This window comes from Heloderma suspectum, chromosome 4 (genome assembly GCF_057233095.1).
Source record: "Heloderma suspectum isolate Gila_16-S chromosome 4, 16-S_ref, whole genome shotgun sequence".
Taxonomy (NCBI): domain Eukaryota; kingdom Metazoa; phylum Chordata; class Lepidosauria; order Squamata; family Helodermatidae; genus Heloderma; species Heloderma suspectum.
Window position 1 is genome coordinate 164,596,234 of NC_139461.1, and position 27,630 is coordinate 164,623,863.

Genomic DNA, 27,630 nt, shown 5'->3' on the forward strand with positions numbered 1-27,630 from the left:
TATTAGCTATCCCACCCAATTTTGGTTCATCTGCAGATTTGATCAGCATTCCCTGCACCTCCTCCTCCAAGACGTTAATACAAATGTTGAAGAGCACTGGGCCCAGGACTGAGCCCTGCGGTACCCTGCTCATTACCTCTCCCCAGTTGGAGAAGATCCCATTGATAAGCACTCTTTGAGTCCAATTCTGTAGCCAGCTGTGGATCCACCAGATCGTTGTTTCATCTAGCCCACTTTGAGCTAGTTTGCTCATCAGGATATCATGGGCATCCAAGAGAATCTGCATGTTGCTGGAAAACATGGTATGGCCCCTTCTCTCAATTATTTAAACTCTGAAATAATTAAGCATTGAAATCAAGTATCTCTCCCAAAGGAGTCTTTGTCCATGGTGAACTCTTGTTCTGAATCATTCCAGTCTTTATTCTAGTCCAGAGTTTAGGACAGTGTGGCCATGAGGCCAAACCCATGGATAATGGAGCCCAGTAAGTCCCCCAATCATCTTGGCAATGAGAAGGGTGACCGAGATATTAACTGAGAGCTGAGCAGTGGCGGCACAGGTTGAGTCCTGTTTGGTCTTCATTTAGATGAGGGAGAAGCTCCTCTCAGTGACCAGCAGTGGAGCCTCCCTCAAAGAAACATTAACCAGAATGATCTCCATTCCCTGGACAGCTGACACTGCCTGCTGTGTTGTGGGGATAAGCTCGGAACCACTAGCAGCACCAGGCCTCGCTCCAGGAGATGTCAGGTTCCTTCCGTCCCCATCCCCTATGCCTGACGTTTGTTCTGTTCAGTAACCCTGGCTCTGCATTTGCCAGAGGGCAAGAGAAGTTTTCACAGGTGGTCCCTTTGGCCTCTTAGAGTGAGGGAGTCACAGTTTGACTTGCCTAAGGTAGGTTGTCATGGCAGCAGGAGCCACAGGGCTTGCAGATGAGGTTGACATGAGCTCCATTGTTTCTGTGCTTACCCCAGCTTGCAAAAATGGAGAAGTCACACCTCACAAATAACATTAGACAGATAACCCATCACAAATAACCATTTTTCCCCACTGCTTTTGAAAATGGTATGTTTTGCCATATTGGTTTATCATTTACTTTGTGGCTCAATGTCTGTGGTTTGGCAGTGTCGGTGCAGTGTTTGGCAGTGTTGCTCCCTGCCCTGTAGTCATAAAAACTGGGCTTGGCAAGGAGCCTAATGTATGCTAACCCTTCAGAAGACCACACTTCATGGGGGTTTCATCATGGGATGATCACAAACAATTCCATGTTGTAGGAGAAGGAGTGGTTCTTTGGAGCATCTGCTTGGTGGCCAAGATAAGTAGTTTTCCTTATCCTAACTTCATAGTAGCCCAGAATGGTTGAAACATTTATGGCTGATGTACATCTGAGATGTGTTAACTGTACACCTAAACATGTGAAGTGTGTATACAACAAGCATATGTTTACAAGCATGTTCGAGGTACTCTTGTCAGAGAACCAGAGTGCCTGTGGCTCCCTGTTGACATATCCATTCAGAGGCAACCTGTGTTTGTTGCTGTGTAATGTGTGAAATGACACTCTTCTGAGCAAAAGGAAGGGGTAATTAAGGGTGGGCAGAAGCATCTGGCAAATATGTATATGTCAAACGAAAATAACGCCCCCCCACCCCCCAAAATTATCAACTACATTTCTTAGATCCTAAGAAATGTTGACTCTGTTTTTTGTTTTATCATAGGTAGCTAATAAAAATGACCATCCTATTTGTGGAACTGGCCAAATAGCACCAGCCTATGTCTGGGCAATGTATCATGCCCTTCATAGATATTACTACCTCACTAACCCAATATTAGGGGCCGCAGTGGCTTAGTAGTTAAGACGCTGAATTGCAGACCGGAAGGTCGGCAGGACAGCAGTTCGAGACCCGAGTGCTGCGTGACGAAGTGAGCTCCCGTCTTCAGTCCCAGCTTCTGCCAACCTAGCAGTTCGAAAGCAAGAAATTGCAAGTAGATAAATAGGTACCGCTTCGGCGGGAAAGGTAACAGCGTTCCGTGCACCTCGGTGTTCAGTCATGCCGGCCACATGACCACGGAAGCGTCTTCGGACAGCGCTGGCTCTTTGGCTTAGAAATGGAGATGAGCACCACACCCTAGAGTCGGACACGACTGGTTGGGGACACCCTTAACTTACCTTAACCCAATATTAGTACCCCTTCATATTGTTGATCTTAGCACCTCCAGAACCTTTAAAACTGCTGAGTCAGGCAGGTGTATGGCAATTTCTTGTTCTCTGCTCATACTGAAAAGCTGCTGCTAATTATCATGGAAGCTGTGTGACACCCTCAGCCTTGTTGTGAGTCATGATGGTTAATAGAATGAATTGAACCTATTAGCCTCCTGGCTGATGGCTCTCCTTGTGCCCCCATCTGCTTTGTTGCCTGGCCTGGCTCGGCTTATGTAAGTCAAACCCTGTTGATCTGGCCAGAGTCCTTTCCTGTCCATTGCTTTAACACATCATTTTCTTGTTCTTCTGACTGCACATTTTAAGTTATCCCTTCCTCACTTCCAAAAACCGCCTCCTTGTCTCTCCAGCTCTGACACCATCTCAGACTCTTGTCCTGCTGTTCTGTATCTGCCCTGATCTTTTCCTTCTCCCCTGCAGTGTGAATCAATCAGTCTTGGCAAACTGCTGCTTTCTCCTAATCCAGGTGCACTTAAGACAGCATCTTCCTTACAGACCTGAAAACAACTAAATTGTTAATTTATCAGTAATTTAAACAAGAGTAAGGCAGAACTAGGCCTCTTTATTTAACTTGCTCTAAATTTAACTGGGTCTGTATTAATTTCTTGAAATGAGGATCTCTTTTCTCCACACAAAACAGTTTTGGTGGTGGTGGTGTTTCTTTTTAACTCCCACAATTTTTCTCTAAAGAACATAGCTTAGGTTCCAATGTATAGGTAGTGGGAGCGGGTGGAGTTATAGTAAAAAGAAGGCATAGCAAATGTGGAGTAGATATAAATGTTTCCATACTGGTAAAAAGAAAATCATCAAAATGTTTCCTCTCTGTTTTAGCCCTCTTTGTTATATATTGACACTCTAAAACATGGATATAATTAAATATTGACCTTAACATAATGCTTGTTGTTTTATGTATTACTCATAGATGGAAATAATATCCTTATCAATATGCATTGTTGCAGATTAACACAAAAATGCCTTGCAATCTTAGACCTTTGGTTCCATTAGCTGAAATTATAAGGAACTGTGATTGATAGCTAAAATAGATGTGGAAATCAAACCCTCTTACCTGTAAACTCTGTTCCGTGATCCCAGGTACATCAGGGGTTGGCTATGGTTACTCAATGTTGAGAGAAAAGCACTCTGCACATGCTCAAAACATTTTTATTAGTGCTTTATTGAGATCTGTCTTAAATGAAGTGTTGGTACCATCATGGATATCACAGAAAAGTTCACAAGCCAAGTGTCCAAAGGTCAGAGACATACTGTCACTGAACATAGTGTGGGCTTTTGGCTGTTATGACCAGTAGCCACTAATGGGTTTATCTTCCAACGTTTAACATAAACTTTTAATGAAGATATTTATGCTTGTGGCTATCACAACAGAATAATTCAGGGAAAAATCAACTGTTACTTTCCCATTCTTCCGGTTCCAGACAGAGGAGTAGGGAGAATGTTCAGATACAATGGCTTACAAGTGAGGGAACTTGGCTTGGATCTGACCATTCCAGCATGACAAAGACACTTTTTCCTACACATTTCTTAAAGGTGTAAGTATTGGTAAACTAAAGTGAAACTCAGCTGAAAAGGAAATGGAAAATTGCTGAGGAATGTATCTGCTTTCAAAGCTCAGCTGAATGAACTATACCCTCCGGATTCTGGAACTAGAATGTATTAAACCAGAATGTAGAGTCAATGTCCTAAACGTTGTTAATTTATATAATTTAATTTGATGGCAAATGTGAGATCCTTCCCCAATATGGAATTGTTGGCAACGGTGGGATAATACAAGAGAAAGGGGAAGTTGATATATGGCTTCATCAAGTGGTACCCTGGAGCAGGAACCATGAGGGAGAAGGATGGGCAGCCAAAATGATACATCTCCAAATGCTGTGAGCTCTTAGTCACACATCAAGTTCAGTTTCTGAGCCATTGGTAGGAGAAGGGCTAGATAGTGCAATCCTATGTATGTCTACTCTGAAGTAAGCCCCACTGAGTTCATTGGGGCTTACACTCATGGAAGAGTGCATAGGGATGCAGCCTGGAGCATTTTCAGATATCATGGTGATAGTTTTTTAAACTTGTCCCACCATGTCCTTGTCTGTAAGTTCTCCGCCACTCCCCACTACATTATGTGACATCACTTACTCAAACTGTAGAAAAAATGAATGGATTTGGGGGGTGGAGTCTCGCATGTTTTGAGTTTAAAGTGCTGTTTTGCAGTACAAAAAGCTGTAGTGAGGACAAGCAGCATCAGCATCTACTGTGGTAGAATTTAGACAGTAACACAGTGGCAGAATACCTGGAGATTTTATACATATTGACCCATATTAATACTGCTTGTTAATCAAGCTATGCTCAGAGCTGGCCCTTCCATAGGGTGGGTGAGGTGCCCCACTCAGGAAGCAGATTTTGGGTTACCATTACAAGATAACAAACTGTCAATAATTTTGTTCATGACCATTTTGCTACTAGCGGGGCAAGAAATACAGTATAAATAAATGAAATTGCATTTCAGTTCATGGATGGCACCGGGGAAAGCTGGGAATGGTGTTGTCCTCTAGACCAGTACCCAAGTAAGCACAGGGAATCACCTTCTTTCCTAGGTGTTGTGCAAAATGAGGTGCCTTGATTAGGTTATGGGGTAGTCTTTGTTTTGATATTCCTTGTTCCTGCACACCATTGCATTAGCCCTTGGAGCTGCTTAGCCATGATCGTGCATCCCTCGCAATCTCTTCCACCCACCCCCAAGACTTTGCACTGATGCTGAAGCAGCACCACACGTCACACCAAGGGCTGTCACAAATACTCCTGTACTTACAATGTGCATACCAGTGGTGTGCACCTGTTCTGTGTCTTCAGCAGAGACAGCATGACACGTTTACTACTTAAATAGGCACATGGATTTTAGGAAGACTCTGGGCATGATCCAGTGGGCCGTTGTCATGCACAAGCCCCATGGAAATGAATGGGAGCTGTGCAATAACATGGTCATGCTCTTGTGCAGCTCCTATTCATTTCCGGGAGACTCACAGGAGAACATCCTGATGGAGTGTGTTTTCTATGTCAGTAGCAACATATATACTGCAAGTTTCATACTGTTGTTTGGAATGACAGCTTGTGGCTGTCCATCTCTCCACCCCACCCCACACTCAAAATTGGCCAGTTAACTTTCAACGCAACATCTGTTAAGTGGGAACCATATATATTTATTTGGGAATATTTTAAGAGAGGTTGGAGTAAAACAGCTTTTCTGTTCAAGCAAATGAAAAACAAGTTCAAAAGCTATTTATGTGGTTGGCAGAAAAAGGCAAGGAGGAACAAGGGATTCCCAGGGTCTTGTCATATGATATCATAGGCTTGCTGCATGAGCCTAAAAATCTAGTTCATTTATTGAGGCCATCTGTTAAGGGGAGAACACCATACTTCTCTCACTCCCATGACATTCCTGTGAGAGTGAGGTAATTAAAGTTGGTAAGGGCTCTGTATGCTCAGAAGATAGGTGTCACACAAGGCAAAATATTAAAATAATTGTGGCATTTTTTGCATCCTAAAAATCAGTACTCAAGGTGCAGCACAAGAATGGGAGATCTTGAAAAGTGATCAAGATAATTTCCAGTAGGTTCCTTGGATTACCCCTTGTAAAGCTGTCAACATTTATCGTCAATCCATGTCTATAGCCAAATGTAACATTTACTTACATGTTTCCTAGCCATTTCAGGGACCGTTCCAAAGCCTGGTGAGGGCAATGGGGATCTTTCCATTAGTTAAGGAGACTTTGAAGAACTTCTTAGCCCTTGCTGATTACTGTGACGTTCTAGAATCTGTCTTTCAGGGAGTGCAGTACTTTTGTGAGTACTAGGCAGGGCGGGGGAACCCACCACTGTACTATTTCTCCAGATGTGAGTACTTCAGACAAGGCTCCCCACTTTGCTTTAGAACTGCGGGTTTAACCAAAAATGTTTGTGAAGCCAAACTGCAGCCAAAGGTTCACAGAGCTTCTGTCTGTATATCGCTGCTGGGCAGCTCCACAAAGAACATAGCAGTTGTGCATCTTCCATGGTGAAACATTGAGCAGCCTGGCATTGCAATAGTGCCGTGGAGCTGACCTGGGCCCCTGGAGTCTCTCCCTTCAAGCCTAATTTCATGTTTAAAACTAAACCTTGCACGTTGAGCTTTCTCATACTTAACATGTTGAGCTGCACGAGAGTTTCAAAATAATCCCTTCCAATCTATCTCATGCATTCCAGTTAGGTTGCTGTTTTAAAGGTATAGGTGAGAGGGGGGACACATGAGGAAAAATGGTGTCTGGAATAACCTTTTTCAGCCCCAAGTGGCATCAGAGATAACATGTGCATGCAGTGAGTTTCAGGTCTTGCTAAGATGCCAAGATAACATGGAAAGGATCAAGAGAGCCATATCCTATTCTTGTGGCCCATTATCTCCTCTGCCCACCAAATGACACATTATGCACCTCTCTGGATGTGCAGGATGCCAGGGGTCATAGTAGAAATTTGTGGCCTTTGTTTCCATGCCACATTTTGCTACCCAGCGAAACTGGTCATGATACATTCACATAATCAAATAAGCCATTGTGACTTATTTAAGCCATGGTGGGCTGTGGCACATGCACAACCCCCCACTGCCCAGGTTTGGACAACACAACAAGCCGTGGCTTGAATATTCAAACCATGTGGCATGCACTGCAGCCCACCGTGACTTAAACAAAAGGAGGGCTGCAGCGAGCATACAAACGAGGTCACTGTGGGCTGCCACCTGTACCCTTCTGAAATTGGAAGACTCTAAGCATGGCATGCTCCACACACATTTTCTATGCATCTATTTTTGTGGGAGTTTTCTTCCTAGAATAATAACTTTGCCTTCCAGACATCACAGCTTTTTAAGGCATTAGAATGCTGTCCACAACAACAAAGCCAACCTCCCACTCCCAAAACTGGAATTATGTGCAACACATCTACACATCAAGTAAACAGCAAGTTCTGAAAGACTCCTTTGTGTTGAAAAGTTGTTAGAGGGCAAGCTTTTTTTGAGATACATTGTTTACAGCTCTTACAGTGCACCCTTTCTCTCTATTTTTTAATTTTAATTTTGCTTGCTGTGTCCTCCGTGCTACTAACCTGACTGTTTTGTTTCCTGTTTGGGGTTGCTTTGCATGTCATTCCTCCTTCTTGGCTGACAGGCGTGTGGTTGATCTTCTTCCTTTCTATGATTCAGGTGCCTCACTCTTTCCTTTCCAGGTTCTTCCAGTTCTTTTAACATGTCAAACTCTGGAGATTTGTTCATGAGCGTGCAGTCACTCAATGGGGATTCTTACCAAGGGGCCCAGGTTGGAGCCAACGTGCAGTCACAGGTAGGGATCCATCGGATGTACTGCCAGTGAATGCATCAGTGTCAGAATGAAGAGCCTTTGATCCTATTGGCTTTCCCCATTCCTGTCCCAAGAGAGGAATCAAAACTTTGTAACCAACCTAAACCAGTCAAAACAAAAACAAAAACCCCAAATGAGCAACAACAACAAAATTAAAAATGGTCTTCTGGAATCTTGCCCACACTTTGTGAATGCATTTGGCTCTGGCTTGATAGCTACACTAAGAGGAAAATCAAGATTTTGAACGGAAAGAGTACCATGCAAGGTGCAACTTGTTTAGTGGATTTTCTGGGAGAAGGGACCAGACATTTGTACTTAGGGCTTATTTTTCAAGACTTCCATATTCAGCTTAGTTTAATGACAAGAGAGTAGTGTCGAACCACAGAAGTACCCCTCTCTCATTTCAGTGTCAAACCAGCTCTAGCCACTCTGTCCTAGAAGCTGATGTGAATGGGAAGAGTGTAGGAAATCATCTTGGGTGCATCAACCGCTGCTTTTTGATGCAAGGGTTATGACAGTAGGTGTTGCCATTCCAGCCTCTTAGATATTCATGACTTTTTCTGGAGTTGTCTTCTACACCTGCTCCATCCCATTGGGATTCTAAGTAATGTCGCCAACCACCCAGGCATTTCCAATATTTGACAATGCCCCTTTAAAACCAATTCAGGTTACATTGCTACCCTGAATGCAGAGAAGACTGCATGCTAGATGACAGGTAGCCTAGAATGGTCAAGAAGGATGAATGGTCTTGAGATGCAAGGTGTTGACACTCATATTTGCTCACTTATATCAAGTCAATTCTCTTCAGTTGCAGGTGGTATTGAGACACCTTGGGTTGAATTATTGATGGTTGGATAGCAGGAGTAAGAGATTAGGAAGAGATTGCTTGCTTCCATTTAATAGCTAACTCAACCAAGAACCTCCAACCAACTTGCCTGCCCCATGGTATATTTTCCTCCCCACCATCTGGTGCAAGACTATGAATCCAGCATGGACTGCTGCTGCTGCTGCTATCAGAGACTGTGGCTGTGGGTGGGGATGCGGGAGGCAGCTTCACTTCTTGCTCTTTGGAGTGAACATTGGAAAATCTTGACCTATGGTCATATACTCATGTTTTAATGACCAAAACAATTAGCCTTACCTCTGAATATCTGTGTTCCTAATTCTCTCTTTGTTGTTGTTGGTCTGTTTAGGTGGATACCCTTCGCCATGTTATCAGCCAGACAGGAGGATACAGTGACGGGCTCGCAGCGAGTCAGATGTATAGTCCGCAGGGCATCAGTGTAAGAAAACTAGGCTTCCTTTTTGCTTTCCCTCCCCCCCTTTTTTTTTGTTCTCTCGCTCCCAATTATTTCAGAGCCATAGGGCTCAGAATGCCACTAAGTAGGACTTGTCTTAGCTTTATGGTCACCTAGTTTATTGCTTCTGTATCGGTCATGCCAACGGCAGAGTTCTATCTGCAAAAAAGTGGTGATTGGGCAGGGCTTGTGCAGGCAGCTGGCGTCTCGGACTGTCAGACACAATCAGCATTCATACGGCACCTGCGGCCACTTGCATTCTGCTGAGAGGAGCTGCTAAACAGGTGACACCTTGTGCAATGGCAGTAGGGGATGTCACCACAAACCAGGACCTAGACATCTCCAACAAGAAGGGCTGGATCCCATTGCAGCTGGGTGTGCCAAGAAAAAATAGGTTAGGCCCCTCTCCCATTCCAATCAGCATCAAACAATGGGTGATTAATAGATTAATAATGATGATGATGATGCTAATAATAATAATAATACCCCCCAAAATGAAAGAAGATGAAAACAGGGGTGGGGGTGGAGAGGAACATCTTAGACTTGTTCTAGGTTGTGCTGGCGGCTCCTGACTAGCATGAAAACTCATAGCGACAAGCTGTGTCGTACAGAGTGAAATCGATCAGACAGACACAAGGAGAACCAAGTGTAGATTCGGGACAGCAATCCAACTTCATTTCTCAGATCAATCATCCGCCATCTCAGTGGCGGTGACAGCAAGCTGGGACAAGAGGGCAGCCTGGAAAAGGAGGCTGCTGTACACAGTGTCGGGGGCTTCTCTATGCCCCTTTTAGAGGTCAGAGGGATAGCTGCGCTCCAGGATTGACTTGAAAATACTGGAAGGATGAAACATGGTTCTGAAGCTTTGGCTTCTTTTACATACCTGCCTTGGACATGGGGAGTGCCAGTCGGGGGGGGGGGCAGTGCAGGTTGAGAAGCTTCCCTCCCACCTACCCTAGATAACTTTTAGGATTGCTACTGCCTGTATTACTCACAACAGTGCTGAGCAAAGCAAGTCCTTTCTTGGTGGGAATTGTTCAGCCGCCATTGGCATTCTCCTAGGCATTCTCCATGAACTTATGTCAATTTGCAATAAAAGCACGAAGTATAAGATGTGATGTGAGGGTAAACATTAAAACTGCTTGCCAAGACCATAGCTCTCTCATTCTCTCTCTCCATTTTGTTAGAGTACAAAATTATAGGCAGTAAAGCCAGTTGTTTTTATGCACAAGTTAGGTCAATGCTCACTGGTATGCAGGTTGGGTAAGAATTGTTCATATGGAAGGTGTACGACTTTTGTTTTGGAGGTGGGATGCTGCTAAAGGGATCATTCTGTGCTAGACAGGTCAACTCAGAGCCAGTGTACACATTGTGCAAGATAAGGTGATGGATTGAAGGCCAAGTCGGACATGATGGGGGGAACTACATTTGTTCACGTGTCTGCCTTATTCATATATAAAGTAGGAGGTGAGGAATGTAACTCTAACATCAAGTAAATCCACCGTGCCTCCTCACACTCAGCCACTTCAGGAACTTTTTGCCCAGATTGGCTCACTTCTGCTCTCGGAATTAGGTTGGGAGAAAAGCGCCTGGAGTGATAGAAATAAGGTGGGGAGGGTACAACTCCCCTCAACCATGCATTTTTAAATATTAAAATTAGATTCCCCTTACCTCCTATATTTATATGTGAATAAGGCAGACAGGTGAACAACAAACATGGCTACTCCGTCATGTCTGACCTTGCCTTCATCCTGCACCTCTATCTCCCCAGGTGCTTTTCTCCCAGCCAAATTCTGATGTCAGACTGGGAGAAAAGTACTTGAACTGACAGAGTGAGAGGAGTTAAGGTGGGGAGAAGGGGAAGGTTTATTTGATATGAAAATTGGACACCCCTTCCTCCACATTATGGAGGAATGCTCCACAATGCTTCAATGAGGCATTGACAAGAACATCAAATATGGCTGCCCATGTCACATCCCCTTTGGCCCTGAGGTGGAAGGATTCTGGTCTGTACCACATCAGGCCACAGGAGGGGATTTTTGAATGCTCTCCCATATTTTAATTCAGTCCCGTTATGCAGAAAACTAGCACATCAGAGAGAATAGTTTAGCGTAGTCCATTTGCTGATGTGTTAGTTTACTGTACGCAGAAAGCTTTTGAGATAGGGGAGCATTAAAAAATATGGCCCTCCCCCGCATTGTGCAGTGGTATGGTCCACAATTCTACTACCTCATTCTGTTTAATATATAGATCTGCCCTCATTAATGTAGCAAGTCAAAGGGGTGATACAGCACAAAGGTCTTAAACCCTACCAGCCCCAGCCCCTGAGCCATAGGGAAAGTCTTCCAATTACTAGGTTAGTGCAACATCTCATCAATATTTATGTGTTCTTTTTCCAAAGCAAAGCATGAGGAAACTTTATTATTGGTATGCTTTTCATACTTAGGAATAGGGGGAACGCTCCCTTGAGGACACTGATGGGCAAAGTGAAAGGGTAGGGAAGTCACATGCATGGTCTGTGGCTTTGTTGTTCAAATCCTGAGCTGTCTTCATCTGAATTCAGCACAGGCATCTCAGCCTCCCACGTTAGCACTGAGCCCTGACATCACCAGGCAAGGACAGTAGAGCATTCTGAAGTAAATGCAACTGAACATGTGCAGACAATTATGTCTGATTATATAAGCCCGTTGCAAAAACTGGGCTTGAAAATGCCACGTGAAAGAGCCTATCGTTCCGCATTAAACTCTATGTTAGCTGAATTCATTTCCATTCTGGCTCTTTAATAGAGAGGAGTAAATGAATCAGAGCCTGATCGTGATATGATACACCCCCCAAGAAGAGGCCCAGCTCACTGCAACTGAATATATATTTGAAAATAGTAGATTTCAAGGCTAACTAAAACACCAGGGGATTTTCTGCTAAAGAAAAGAGCTGGGGATAGGAGATGAAAACCAGGATGGATCCGGATGCCGCCACACTGCATGCACCCCCAGTGCAGAAGTGAAGCTAATTTGGCAATCATTAATGAAGAGAAACTGCAAAATGGGAATCTGCTCTAACACTGAAAGGGACATGGTGCGGTTGGCATTATCTTCAGGCCAGGGTTGCCTAGTTATTTTGGAAGGGTGGCGGGGTGCTGGCTTAAAGGGAATGGCTTCAGGAAGGGGGAGAACAATCCATCATCATACCACATGAAGCAGAGTTTAAACTATGGGAAGATACATGTAACCTAACATAATGCAGTGTTGGCAGTGGAATGAGTTGCCAAGGGAGGCTGTGGAATCTCCTTCCTTGTAAGTTTCCAAAGGGAGACTGAAAGGGCACCAGTCATGGTAAATTATATCCTTTAGTTAAGCTAGATGACCTGATGGATCTCCCCCATTTATATGGTTCTGTATTTAAGCATATCAAACAAGCTGTGCTGGATCATGCAAATGATTCACGTAGCTCAGTGTTGAATGTAGCTCTCTTGAAATGTAGCTCTCTTGAAACAGCTCTCCTGTCCTTCTGTATGGCCCTTGCCAAATTCTATCCTATCTCTATTTAAATGACCTAGAATGTTTAAGTTAAGTTTTGGGGCACATATTCAAATTGGGACGGTTTGAAATATGAACCTCTACCTTGCTCATTTTAATTTTTAAAAAATGCAATTAATTTTCAGCTGATTCAGACCATGTCTGGATCAGTCCTTTAAAGGGGTTACAAACACCTTCCCCTCACTTTCCAGTTGTCTTCCTCTATTCACAAGCACTTCCTTACTTTTGGTGAGAAAAACCAGCATTGGGAGGGAAACCTCAGCTCCCACACACAGATGCAGGCAGGCATAGTGGCTCCCTCAAATTTTGTGAGTATGCATATGGAATGACTGCAAAACCCAGACATCTTTTGAGGCAAACAAGGGGATGTTCGCCCATTCCTAACTGTCTCCATGATCCTCTGAGGGTGACTCATTTTTAACCAGATGCTCCCCAATTCTTGTTGGCTTTCTCCCAGAGGTCAATTTAAAAGCTGCTCTGTGCCTTTTTTTGATATTAAGCACTAGCAGACTGATTCCATTGGCTCAGCTTGTCCCAAAATATTTGCCAGGACATAACAAATCTAAATCTTTCCTCCCAGCACCATCATCTCATACACAGAGTGCAACCCCTCAGCTCCACCGGTTTAGCTGACCCTGTTCCCTTCCTGATAATGCTACCTTGAAGCTAAATTCAGAACCTCACATTGGTGCTGGTATGTACTACACCCACTGGATTCTCCCCCACACTATCTTCCAACCTGTCTACAGAGCACATGACATTTGTCACTTTCCCGCCCGGCAGTCAGCATACCCATCACAAACCCCACTTTGATTTGGACATCTCCCAGATCGTTCTGAATTAGCCCAATGCAGTTTGGGATTTGGCCAAATCCAAAGCACACCCCTAGTTTTTATGGATTTATGAAGCTGTTCTATCATAGATCAGACCGCTGGTCTATCTGGGTCAGTACTGTCTCTCCTAACTGTTCTAGCGAAGGACTTTGTAGTCCTGATTAAAGTAGCACTGTCCATCTTCATGGGTTCTATACAGCCCCACATACGGGACTGCTTGCACAGAACACAGGCAAGATCTTCTGGAAGACTAGGAGCCTCCTCTGCTCCAGGCACCCTAGGGCGGGGGGACAGTTCCATTTGGTCCACATTTTTAAGCAAACTGACCTGATTTGCACTTCCCAGACTAATATGCAGGTTGGATCACAGTTACCCTTCAGGTCTTGCATTTCTCCTAATTCTGCAGTGCAGTTCTTGGCACAAAAATTGCATGCAAAAATGTATATATCAAGGAAAGTTGAGTAGAAAAATTCATTTATTCGGGAAAGTTGTGTACAAAATGTGTATTTTAGGGGAAATTGCATCTCTTTACTCGAAAGTATGTGGACCTGATCTAGATTGGGACCATAGCATGGGGGTGAGGAGGACTTAACCCTTTGCCCCCACCCACTGTGGTCCTGATCTGATTAGGGGCCCACCTCTGCAATTTGCATTGCTGAAAAATGACCCATTCATTTTAATGGATGATTTTTGGCAATCTGAATTGCAGGCATGGCTGAGGGGTGGGGGAGAATACAGATCAGGACTGCAGTGGAAATCAAAGGATTAAACCCCCCTATATTCACCCATGCAAGGGTCCCAGCCTGGATCAGATCCTTCTTGCTTAATTTTGAATAAGGAAAAAAAAGTAATGTGTAGTTTGATCCTGAGCCTTGCACTCATTAGATCTGCACCATGCTTCAACCATGTTGAAGGACAGGACCTTTCAGTGTAATCTACTCTGCTTTTCACTGCTTATAGTGGCCTACCAAAAATGGTCTCATCTCATCTCAATGCCTTTCTCACAAAACAATCCTATACACATCTAATCAGAAGCAAGCCCCATTAACTTCAACGGGACTTACTCCCAGGGAAGTATGCTTATGATTGCAGCCTCAGTGGATTGTCAAGTCTCTATGACACTACTATGACATGCAGGGAGGGATTTGCCCAGGATCCTACCTTAGTACAGTTTGTAAGTCATCTGTTACCTCTACCAGAAATGTTCCCATTATTTAGTATCTGTAAAGCAGCCATGTGGTTTTCCACTTTGTCTGGATGAGCAGCAGTGATGCTTCAATCAGCACCAAGATCCCATTATAAACCATTTATTGTAATATATCTTGTTGTATTTATTTGGCCTACAATCCTGTACCCAATTATGTGAAATTAATTCTATTGCCTGATAGCATAGACAGAGTGGATCTGCCTTGCCTTAGACAGCAACAGATGTGTAAAAGTCATGGTCTAGGGGCCATGGCAGCATCCTGAGTACAAGGCCGAGGATCTATATAAGTGCACAATGGCATATGCTGAGGGAAACAATGCTTCCTCCTAACTAATGGGGCACTCACCAGGAACAGGTGTTTAGCAGGAATCTGCCTGTACATTTCTAATTGGGGGCAGGGACCGTCTTTGTTTTTTCTGTGGCTACAAGGGATAGAACTTTCTTTGTAATTCTCAATGCTCCAGTTTAAATTGCAGCATTATATTTTCATACATGCAGGTCCACACTGGTACTGGAATATATGTGTTGTAGCTAATATTGGTCCTACTTAGAGTGGATCCATTGAAATGAATGGGATTTAAGTTAGACTAACATTGGGTACAACCCTATGTACTCAGTAACATGGAAACAATTGCATCATTGTATATTTTGTGTGTGTGTGTCCCTTCATACATCTCCCATCTACTTTTTAACATGTGTATCTGAACACACAGTATTTCACTGCCATTCATTCCCATGTTTCAAAGTCACCACATACTGGTAAGCAAATATGGTCTTGTGTGTACAAAAATACAAGAAAGAAATCAAGTCCCAGATCGTTGGGTTTGCTCTGAACCAGTCATAGTAGCATCCATATTCCACTACAGCCATGTGTAATCCTACAGCCTCTGGGATCTAGCCCTCAGTCTCGGGCTCCAGTGCTTTTCCAACACAGGAAGGAGGATTCTGGGTAAGATCCAGCAATGTTGGAGGTCACTCAGAACCAGCACCTGATCTGCTCAGCACTGGATAGGCTTCTTCTCTATCCTAGGAAATAGCATTGCCAACCACGAGTGAAGTGGAGGTGTCCCAGATTTCCAGATCATCTTTTTAGAAATCGGGGGGGGGGGTAGTAAGAATGTCTGTGTTGTATAAAGATCATCTCTATCTCTCTCATTTAATTGGGCATCTGAAATAAAGCCGCTTCTAAAAATAAGCTGAGTGCACAATAGGAGCACCTCCCCTCCCCTCTTTTCCTCCTTCACATTTTCTGTTCCCTATAATGACCCTGCAAACACTAAATGTCATTTGAGTGCATTAAGCAGCAAACTCTCCAGTGACATAGCAATTACAGTTCTGAAATAGATTTGGTGTGTCACCAAAGATAAGGGTTTTGAAAGTTTCTGTTGTGATTATAGCTTGTAACTCCCACAAATAACAGGCTTCAAAATAAGAGGCTGCCAACGGGGCCATTATGGCGTTCCCTCAGTGATGGCACGTAAATTGCTACTAATGTCCTGAGTGTACTTGAATATGCCAGTCTCCACGCAGCAGAGTTGGCTCAGTGTCTCTCTTTACGTGGCTTGTCATGGTCGGGCTGATAATCTGTGGTAATTGTTGCCTCTTGCAGTGGTCAGAATATGGAAGCACATGAGCTGGCTGCATTTTCTGGGACGCAGTAAAAAGACGGGTGTGTCTGTAAGCAATGTGTGCGCGCGAGCAGGAGCAGCGTGTGCAGATGTGCAGTACAAGCCGTATGCTGATATCTGTGTATTTTAAAGTCTAGTGTGACAATAGTTGATCTTTGAGGAGCTCTGCTTAGCTAGGAGTATGTGTACGTGCAGAACACTTAGACAGTGGAAGCATGGCCACTCAGACCTACAAACAGGCTAGCTGTGGATTGGGCTGCAGTCAACTTAGATTTGCGATTAATTGCCTCAATTTTTAATTAAAATTTGCATGGAGCGCAAGCAAGGGGCAATATCTAATGCTGCTGCTGTACCAGGGGGAACTAAACTAGCCAAAACTACTGTTTCCGGAGTAGGTTAGCAGAGCCCGTGTAAGGAGGCTTCTCTGATGTGGCCCATGCCAGAGGTGGTAGTTTCAACTGGTTTCCCACTGTGCTGGCCAGACTAGCTTCCTGTTGTAGTAGCAGTGGTTCCCACTAGCTCAACATGCTCAGTACTAGCAGATTGCCAGCACTGGAGACTGCCCAAGTGCTCTTGTTTTTTTCATGCCACTCAGACATGACTGTCACTTCATTGTGCAAAATGTGTTAAAAAGAAACTTAAAACGGGCTTCTCTTCTTTGTGGTCTCTGTGCATCACACATATGGGCCCTGCGCACAGCCCCATTTGGGAAACCTCTGTAGCTGAGGAATGTTGGGCAGGAACCCTCGTCCACCATCCCAGCGTGCATGTCCTTGGCAGGTTCCCACCTATTCCCTCAGTTCTCTTTCGACCGTCATTGCGGTAGCCTCATAGGGAAAGTTCTCTTGTTGTTCATAGCACAACTGCTGAGCTGTTGTTTTTCTTCTACCTTGTCATTCAGTGCTCTCATTTTTTCTTCGTGCTACTGTTTTCAGTTTTGTCTCTTTTGTGTTTGCGACCTCCGCAATCGCCTATAGGCGTATGGCCATGAGGTCCCCATTTTGAAAGTGTATCTGCTGTGGCAGTAAACTGCCTCCTACTGACGGGCACTCCCTGTGTCTTTTCTGCCTGGGAGAAGGGCACAAAGTGGAAGCCTGCACTCATTGTCAAGCCTTTACAAAACAGGCGAGACATAATCGCGCTGACAGGCTGCGAGCTGTTTTGTGGAAGAAAGCCCTTGAAGTGGTGGAACCATTGGCAGATGAGGCCTCTATGGCACAGGTGTCAAAGCCTTGGGGCATCAAGAGACCCTTTCCTGCTCCCCTCAGCCTTTGGGTGTTTCGGAGAGTGATCGAGCCCTGAATTAGGGCTGTATCACCCACACCTGGGTGATTGCTGAAGTTTACAGTAACAAAGAAACTATCGAAAAAGGCAGAGTGCAACAGTCCTTTTCGAAGCCAAAGAAAAAGAAAGCAAAGAAGGCAGTGGTCAGGTCAGCCATGAACCTGATGCTGTAATTGCCCATCTTTGTACTAGTTGTACTGTCATTCATATCAGCCCCTCCAGCAATGCTCAATTCACTGATACTGCTTCGAGCTCAACTTATGGAACAGGCTCTAGGGACTGATGCTGTGCAGGATCCTGGACGGATAATGTCTATATCAGAAGGCAAGATTAGGGAGGCACTGCCGCTTCCAACATTGACTCACAGGACGATTGATGGGGCAGATGCCCCTGTCACTCAGGTCACCGATCTCCCAACTGGAGAGGATCTCTGGATTCCGTGTTCTCAGGCTACTGCTCCTTGAGTTGGAGACACCATACCTCTAGGTTATACCAGGGTCCCAATTCAGATCCCGGTCACCACTTTCAGACTGGGACAGGTGTTTGAGCTATCATCTGCTCCCATGACGCAACTACCATTGGGACAAGTTGCATTCAGGGTATGGAGGGCAGACACTGGATAGATGTTACCAAGATCCTCCTTGCTACCTCCCCTGATTGATATCAGCTATAGTTTCTCAGCCTCCACCAGACTAGGTTTCATTCCTGGCTTCTCTGGTCCTGCTGCTGTGGCTGATGCATACCATGGTACCATCAACACATCAGCAGATACCAGCATTGGTCCCATGGGCAATAATGTCTGTGCTGCCATTGTCCATGCTGCCACCACAGCAAACACGGGCTTTGGTGTCATCCATTCAGCTGCACTGCACGCTACTCCTGAGTTCGTGCTTGGCCACCACTCTGACCACCCTGTTGGTTCAGTTGCTTAAGGTTCAGTTGCACAACCCACCAATGTACATTACAGGTCGTGTGCAGGGCTACAGTTGGGGACAGATGATTATCAATCGGACTCAATGTCCTTGTTTTCCCTGGCACCTTCCGCTTCATCACTGGATGCGGTAGTGGGCAATTGGGACCCAGCTTCCCCTTTGGAGGATATGGGCCTCCGAAGGCAGGTACTCCATATGGCGCAGCCCCTTGGCCTGGAAGTGCAGCAACTAGTTGTGAGAGTGAAAGACACTGCATTCGATATGATACATGTCGACTCCTGTTGCGATCCTGCTATTACCAACCTTGCTGCAAACTATCCAGCAATCCTGGAAGACTCCCTCCTCTAAGGCTCCAACATCAAAAAGACTGGAGAATATCATCAGGTGCAAGAGAAGGATGTTGGCTTTCTGTTCACGCACCCACCTCCTAACTCTATCATAGTGGAGGCTTCTCAGGGGAAGTCACAAAGGGTTCGCTCTTCCCCCATGAATAAGGAGGGTATGTTTGACTCCAAAATGGATGAAGCCATGGATTCCATCCAGAAAGCGAAAAATACTGCCTGGTGCATGGTGTTGAGACAACAACCTGCTTCCTACAAACAGCATAGGTGGTTCCACCAACCATCCTGTCACCAGTCATGGTCCCCAGCTGGTCAGTCCATCAACTTCAATACCAAAGTGGCAGTACCTACCTTCCATGTTCTGCGGCCCTCACAGGAAGCAAGATGGCAATGGTAAATGCTGTTTTTGACTACTCTCACCTCCTCCTTCAGCTTTCTGTCTGTCACCCCACTTTCCAAACTTGTCCTGCTCCCTTTCTACCAGCTTGGGCATGTCTCATGTTAGACTTGTGGGTCCCTTCCATAACATAGGAGGATTACAGGATCAAGTTCAACACCCTTCTTCCTGTCGATTCCATCAAAGTCATGGTCTCTTCACTGGCATTATGGATGGAAGTGGAGACCCTCCTAGCAAAGAATGTCATAAAGCAAGTTCTGGCACATCAGCTTCACAATGGTTTCTACTCTTGATTCTTGACCATTCCAAAGAAAGATGGAGGGTTTCAACCGATCCTGGATCTCAGGGACATGAATGCTTTTATCACCCCAACTGTTTCTTGATGGTCATGCTGGCATCCATTCTCTTGCTTCTATGGAAAGGGGCCTGGTTCGTACCTGTGGATGTGAAGCATGCATATTTCCATATTGCCATCAATCAGAAATATCAACACTTCCTCTGGTTCGCCATCAGGCCCAATGGTTATCTGTTTGGGGTGTTGCGCTTTGGGCTCACCACCGCACCAAGAGTCTTCACCAAGTGCATGGCTATGGTGGGGGCTCACCGCGTCCAAGGGGTGGTGGTGTATTCCTATATCGATAACTGGCTGTTGGTGGTGTCCACAAGAGAGGGGATCTTGTGGGCTGCTTCCCTGACATGTCACCTTCTGCAGGACCTCGGTCTCTAACTGAAAATAGAGAAATCCCACTTGAAGCCAACGCAGAGAATTCAATTCATCAGGGCAGTCTTGGATCCTATGGTGGGCCAAGTATTCCTCCCTCCAGATTGTGCATCAATAGTAACATGCCATGCAGGAGAGTTACCTACTCAGACAGTTACCTGCACGTAGGGATGCTGGAGAAATTCAAGACGGATTAAAATGAGCTCAGCTTTCTAAGAATCCAACCTGCGGAATCTGCTGTGGAGCGACCCCCTCAGGCCCTGCGGAGTCCGTGGACTTTCGGATGATTTTTTTACTTTCCCGAAATTTACGCATATAAATCCATGGAAAAATATGCAAGTTTCTGCTGAGGAAATATAGAATGGAATAGGGGACAATACACTAAACGTTACATACTGGGGTAAATTACGTACATACTTACGTAAATATTTCCGTAATTATTTCCGTAATTATTTCCGTATTTTTCTGCATGACGAAAAAAAAATTCGCATCCATCTGTGGGCAGATGAAGGAACGAAAGGCACCTGACAATCCGCAAAACACAGATGGAGCAGATTTTACATGGTCCGTACATCCCTACCTGCACAGTATGCATCTAGCACTTACTGGAAGCAGCCACTGGGCCCAAATCCAGAATATGCTTCTGATCTAGATGTAATGAGAGCAACTATGTTTGTTTAAACATGTATCTGCCTCAGCCATATACAAAGGAAGATGACCTGTTTTTTATGTCCCAAGGTACACCTTACTTCCCTGTAATTCATCACCACAGACACTGTTCATCCAGCCTGGCTCTGAAAACAGAAGTGAGTTGAGCTAGGAGAAAAGTATCTGAAGTGCAGAAGCACCTGAAAGGAAAGTGAAGGAGAGCGTTCGTCCCTTCTCGGGTGAAAATAAGGCCCTACACCATTCCCCACTTTAAATGTGAACAGAGCAGACACATGAACTAACAATTGTGACTGCCCTCATCATGGCCAGTTTGGCCCTCATTCCCACATGCAAGTTACCACCTAATGCTGCAGTCATCACATAAAGATCATATATGAGTTTATCAGTTCTTAGTCATATTTGCAAGGACACATGTAATCTTATTTCACCCACAGCCTTGGCTGCTCCATCTCCAGAAAGACATTTAGGCATGGCTTGTAGACAGTTGGGACAACGTTTGACCTAGGGACCTTGGGTAGTATCCAACCTTAGTTCTACTTAGAGCAGACCCATTGAAATGACTTCATTTCAGTGGGTCCACTCTAAGTAGAACTAAAGTTGGATACTACCTCTTGTCACCATGGTCAGTGCCAAAGGTTATCAGGATTGGGCAGTTGCCGAAGTCCACATATTATGACTGTCATCTTGGTTGACACTTGGGGCCAGATGATGTCAAATTGGAAGCAGTGCACACTGTCTTGGAGGTGCTCATGTCCTAAGAAATAGCACTCTGGAGTGACAGTGCAAGGGCTTCTGAGGTGTTCTCAGTTTTATCGCCCCAGTTCCCCTCCACCTTACCTCTGCTGGACAGTGAATCTTCCTAGGCCAGATTATGTGAGAGTCCCACAAAAACAAGAGTCAGAAGTAATGAGGAAGTTCAGCTACCCTGATATCCTGGAATCCCCACAGAATTCCCAACAAATTTCTGACATGCCTTGCTGACAACTTCCTCTTTCAGAAGGAGGAGGAAGGAACAAGGGGATCAGCTATCCTTGACTTCATCTTAACTAATAGGAAGAGTTGATCAGTGAGATGGAAGCTTTGGGTAAAAACTACCATGCAGTGGAATTCCTTCGATGGCTAGATGTACCAACCAGAAAAGGATGCTTCCTGACAGAGGGCAGCTCATAGCACTACCAATAAAAAGACACTGTGCAGCTATTCAGTCTTTTCTTTCTTAGTGGATTTTTTGTGGTAAGAGAAAAGATGGAAGCAGCATCGGATATACATGGGTTTGGGCGGGGGGGACAGTTATGAACTGAAGGCATTACCTGGACTCTCTCTAAAATGTGCAGGGTAATAGCACCATCAAAACCTCATCTGATAGGTGGAAGTTCCTGAAGAAAGCATTACTAAAGATGCATTCACAAACAAATGCAAGAAAAATGGGAGACATCTATAAAAGCCAATGTGGCTGTACAAAAAGGTTATTGATGAGCTGAAAATGAAGTAAGTCATATAGAAGAAATGGAACAAAGGACATGTAACCAAGGATGAGCAAAGACAATTAGCCCAGACTTGCAGGGACAGTGTCAGAAAAGCTGAAGCTCAGAATGAGCTGAGGCTGGCAAGGGATGCTAAGAGCAACAAAAAGAATTTTTTCAGGTATGTTTGAAGAAAGAGGAAGCAACCATACAGACTGCTTAGTAATGATAGTGAAATATTAACAGGTGGCAAAGAGAAGGCAGAAGTGCCAAACTCCTATTTTGCCTTCAATCTTTTCCCAGAATGGGAAGTGTGTACAACCTTGCATAAGTAGCATGGCTGGAGAGGAGTCTGGATTGCAGTTCAAGACTGATAAGGAGTTGGTCAGAAAATACCTAGCTACCTTTACTGAGTTCAGGCCAGATGAATTGCAAGCTAGGACACTTGGGAAATACAGGATGGTGTGTGGGACTATTTATTTATTTATTACATTTATATCCCACCTTTCTTCCGTCATGGAACTCAAGGTGGCTACATGTGGTTCCCAGGTAGACTGTGACCACACCACACATACACACCCAATCTCACAAACACGGAAGATTGCGGGGGGAGGGGTCTTTAACCTCGGATGTGCCCCCCGTCCACCCCATGATGAAGATAGTTTGATCAGGATCACTGGGGAGAGGGGAGGCAAAAGCCTCTCCACCTCGTCCCCAGGGATCTTGATCAGGATTGCTGCTGGGAAAGAGGGCACATGAGGACAGCCAACCCCACACACCGTTTCCCACCAGAATTGGCTGGTGGCAGGAAGCATCAGTGCAGTGTGGTGGGAGTTGGGAGCAGGCACCCACGTCAGGGCCACATAGGTGGCCTCCAAGGGCTGCATGCCCTTGTTCACCCCTGACTTACATAAAGAGGTGAAGGGAATAGTTATCAAATTTGCATGACACAAAACTGGAAGGAATCACTAACGCCTCAAAGAGGTGAAGGGAATAGTTATCAAATTTGCATGACACAAAACTGGAAGGAATCACTAACGCCTCAGAAGAAAGGAATAAAATTCAGAATGATATTGACAGAATGGACAGTTGGGCTGAAAGTAATAAAATTCAGCGGAGACAAATGTATGTTCTGCATTCCACGTACACACACTCAAATGCACAGGTATAGGATGGGGGATACCTGACTTAGCAGCAGCACATGTGAAAAGAATCTTGGGATTGTAGTTGATCCCAAGCTGAACATGAGTCGGTGTGATGCAGCTGCAAAAAAGGCTAATGTGATTTTAGACTGCATTAATAGAGTCACTATTTCCAAGTCATGAGAAGTAATTGTTCCACTTAATCTGCACTAGTCAGAGCTCATCTGGGGTACTGTGTTCCAATTCTGGTTGCTACATGTGAAGAAGAAAGTAGAGATGTTGGAACAATTTCAGAGGAGAGAAAGTAAAAGGGTCAGGGTTATGGAAAACAAGTCTTGTGAGGAAAGGTTAAAGGAACTGGCTTTGGTTAGCCTGAAGAAGAGAATATTGAGGGGAGACATGATAGCACTGTTCAAATACCTGAAGGGCTCTCACACAGAAGAGGACAAAGGCTTGTCCTCTGCTGCCCTAGAGGGCAGGACTTGATCTAATAGGCTTAAGTTACAGGAGGGCAGATTTCAGTTGAACATTAGGAGAAATGTCTTGATAGTGAGAGCAGTTCAACAATGGCATCCATTATATAGAGGAGAGTGGGCTGTCCCTCACTGGAGGTCTTCAAACAGAGGCTGGACAGCCATCTGTTGGGGGTGTTCTAGCTCTGCATTGCTTGCATCAGGGAGTGGGTGGGACTAGATGGCCTATAAGACCCTCTGTGATTCTATGTCGTGTGTGAGCCATGGGTCCCAGCTGTACCAGAACCAGTCATGACTCCTGAAGTATATTTTGAAGCCGTGGGGAGCATGGGCATTGCTGAAGTGGAGATCTGAGAGCTGCCAGCTCCAATTCTGCACTCGCTGTATGAGCAGAGCATTCCCATGAGTAAAATCTTCTAAAACCTGAGACTAATTTTAATGCAGCAAAACTAGGCTTGTGTGGATTTCATGTAACCCACATAACAGAGTTATCCTTATGTATCCCATGCTGTCACATGCAATTTGTACTACACACTACTGTCCCTTTAAAAATAAAGGAGGATTATTTAGAGCCAACGTTCTGTTAATGGTCTTATGTTGCTTGCCAGTTCCACTTCTGGAATCTGAAGAAGTAGACTGCAATAACAAAAGCATATGCGCTACTAAAATTGGTTATTCTCACTCGAATCAACCTTTAAGTAACTGTCAGCCTTCCAATATTTGTCACCTAAGACGAATGTGGCTGACCCGGCACAAGCACCATGGCCCTTAGCAACAGCTGTCATCTAAGGGAGTGGGCGAGGGGAGCCCCTGCTGGGAACCCTTTGGGGCTCCAGCCCCTCGTTGTGAATGTGACTGACAGGTTTCCCTTTGTTCCTCCTAGGCTAATGGAGGTTGGCAAGATGCTACAACTCCTTCGTCAGTGACCTCCCCCACAGAAGGCCCTGGCAGCGTTCACTCCGATACCTCCAACTGATCTCCCGGCACTCTGGCATCCCTGGCTGTTCCCCACCCTGCACCAGGCAGACGTGGGGGCTGAGAGGGGAGGGGATTTCTCTCCTGTTGACACCGTCAGGCTGGATCCAGAGCCGATGGGCAAACACAACAGGAGTCTACTTCTCTCATTTGGGATGCTTTCTCAGCCAATCTGGACACTTCTTTATACTCTTCCCTTTCTTTTCTGGGTAGAAGCCACCTCTCCTTTCACCACCACCACCACCACCAACTGCCCACCCTCTCACAGCAAAATATTTTTCAATCTGAAGAAAAAACAAAACCGCTTCTAAAAGTATTTGTATATTTTCATGTTGTTTTTTTCTTGTTCTTTTGAGGAGTCAATCTTTCACTGCCTCCCATCTACCAGGCACCCGCCTCCTTCTGTTTCTTTGGTGTTCTCACTACCTCTTTGCAGGAGGCCCTTCCCCTGGCCTTTGGGCACCGTTCCTCCTCCACGTAAGAACAATAGTCTGTTCCTCTAGGACCCTTGGTGAGTTGCCTGCCAAGATGTTCCCTGTTACAGGTTGGATAAATGCAGTCCTGGTGCTCCAAGGTATGTCTGCAACATGTCATATTGTTACCAAGAAGACCAGGAGAATGATCAGAAATCAACTCCTTACCATCCCGTTGTGCCTTGTATCAAAGCCCAGCCATGTCTCCTGCCATTTCTCATTGCTGCTGTTCCACACTCCCCCATAGAACTGTAATTTGGCCTGTGCATACTTTTGCATGAAGGAAATGCACAGTTGATGCTTAGAATAAAGTAATCTACAAGCAGTGAATTTGGATAGTAAATTTACCTTTGCATAATTTCTTCTGGTTTCGATGTTTCAAGGTCTGGAAGGGTGTTTGGAATTTCTGTAGGAAAGCTGGTGATATCAAGGGAAAGGTGAACTACATAACAGCAGAGGGGTGGAGAGCCTTCGTTGTTTCAGCTTCTGATTTCCAAGCTTTATCCAGGCATTGTGGGCTTGTTTCCAAGTGACTGTGCTTAGAAATGTGGTTTTGGTTTTTAAAATGAAAGCAGAACTTCTCAAAATATCAGATTCTGGGCAAGCTGTCCAATCCTGCACTTGCACACTGAAACTAGGAATGGCAAAATACCACAGTCCTTATTACATTCTTAACTTACCAATATCTGTTACATCAATAGAGAGGGGAAAATCAGAGCCCAACTCCTGGGAAATAATTAACACCAAGCTGCTAGGAAGTGCACATTGCATTTTACCAGTGCACATAACTAGTAAGTGATTGAGTGTGCATGTGTGGCTTTGCACATTACTTACAGCTTTACTTAAAAATGTGTGTAAAGAACCTTGCTGAAATTGTGATTGTTAACCTTGATCTTGAAAAAGAAAATTACACTTTGACTCAGCACTTTGGAGAAGACATGTTTTCCTGGTGGGAAAAAAATTAATAAGGAAATGATGGGGGATGAGGAATTGTTCTGGCCTGCATACTGGATCCACAGTAAGTCTTAAGACCTAAAAATATAGCTCTTTGATCACTGGAAATAAATATGCTTTCATGGTGATTTTAAATTATTGCCTGTGCTCAGACGCAGCCCTCCCACAAAGCAAGGTGAGGTGGTTGCTACAGGTGTAAGAGGGGGAGATAGATCACATTTCAATGAGGCTTGCTCAGGAGAATTTCCCAGTGGATTGTACCCCAATAAGCAAGAGAGGCTGCCATTTTGCCATTTGGATGTACTGTCTCAGGCACTCAAGTGTCTTGGGCCTCTGATAGTAAGGAGGTTGTGAAAATATGTCCCAGGTGATCTTTGACATCTCTGGAGGGATGAAGAGATACAAAATAATCCCAGCTTTGGGCTGTGCTATGGCCTCTTTATTAGTGACAACACAGAGAAGTTGGAGGCATCAAGAACCACATACACTAGTCCAATATCCATTGCCTTCTGATGGAGCTTCTTACTAAGGAGGCAGGTTCTGAGGGTTTCTAGGGGACGCGTACGCAAGACACTCAAGGCAGATTATTTTCCCACTCTTTCAAAAAAAAGGCGGGATTCCAGTCTATGTTAGTGATAATTTTGAGTACAAAACATCAGGGAGGTAAATAGCCTGCACTGATCAATGCAGAGGGGCCAACAGGGGCAGAGAGGACTCCATCGTATCAGTGCTATGTAGCCATTGGGGACAGCTGCTTCTGTATCAGTGCTAGGATCCTACAACTTATTATGCACATAGGACCCTAGCACAGAGTCAGACTATGGCTTCATCTGACCCATATCTTCCTGATCACCTGGATGCACCTGAAAGTAAAGCCAAATGAGTCCAGAGCAAAAGCAAAAAGGCAGCCAAATTGGTCCATAAGAAAAAGTCCAAAATCCACAGTAGGGCAATACCTTTATAGGATCTACCAAAAAGTCATAAAATACTAAGCGTGCTTTTGAGATCTCTGGAACTCTTCATCAGGCTGGAAGCAAAGCAGAGAGGGATAGGAGAAACAAAAGCTAGCTTCTTGCTAAAGCCATAGGAGCTGCATTGGTCACAGTCTTAAAAGAGTGGGGAAAGAGGTTACAGTCTCAGGGCGCAATTGTATGGGTTGCATGCTCGTTAGATGGAAGCCTCTTCTCTCGGAGGCTTCCGAGTACCCTATGCCCAGCTGGACTGCTGCCAGCATGGCAGGAGGAGTGACAGAAACAATTTTCATCTCTCCATCCTCCTTTTTGTAAATTTTCTTCTAGACAGGCCTGCGAGCCTGTCTAGAGTAATCATGCTGCCGGGGCGGGGGGGGGGGGAGCTGGAGGAGCTGGAGAGGCTATAGGAAACATCATATTCTGGCCTCTCCTCTCCCCTCCCACCGGAATACCTGCTTTCAGACCTCTCCAAAGTCCCCAGGTTTCAGGTTATATCTAGAGATTCTGGGACAAAAGACACACGCACAGAATGGCTGATTCCTCATTTTTGAAAATTTAAAATTGAACTTACCAGGATCTGTCTCCAGCCTAAAGTGAAAAACAGAGGTTTCTTGTTAGGTAGAGAAGAGAAACATGACAGGTTTTATGTTAGCAAAGGTGGAGATTAACTTTAGGTGGTGCACAAGGTTAAAAAAAAAAAAAAAGTAGCCAAATTGGGTGGCATTACCAAGTGG

The 27,630-nt window shown here is 44.8% G+C and overlaps 1 protein-coding gene and 1 long non-coding RNA gene across 14 annotated transcripts in view; one reads left to right on the forward strand and one right to left on the reverse strand.

Annotated features, from left to right (window-relative positions):
* PBX1 (PBX homeobox 1) overlaps positions 1 to 27,630 on the forward strand; it is a 272,023-nt gene extending 244,393 nt beyond the window's left edge. For 10 of the 13 annotated variants that reach the window (XM_084851041.1, XM_084851044.1, XM_084851050.1 and 7 more), the window contains 2 exons: positions 7,469 to 7,581; positions 8,793 to 24,397. In XM_084851041.1, coding sequence (XP_084707167.1) covers positions 7,469 to 7,581; positions 8,793 to 9,014 — 335 coding nt within the window. In that variant the 3' untranslated portion in view covers positions 9,015 to 24,397. The other 3 variants (XM_084851042.1, XM_084851054.1, XM_084851053.1) reach the window with 3 other exon arrangements.
* LOC146347663 (uncharacterized) lies at positions 6,545 to 25,605 on the reverse strand. The gene is made up of 2 exons (XR_014790352.1): positions 25,320 to 25,605; positions 6,545 to 7,663 (listed from the first exon to the last, which is right to left on the reverse strand). It is a non-coding gene; the product is annotated as an uncharacterized LOC146347663 (long non-coding RNA).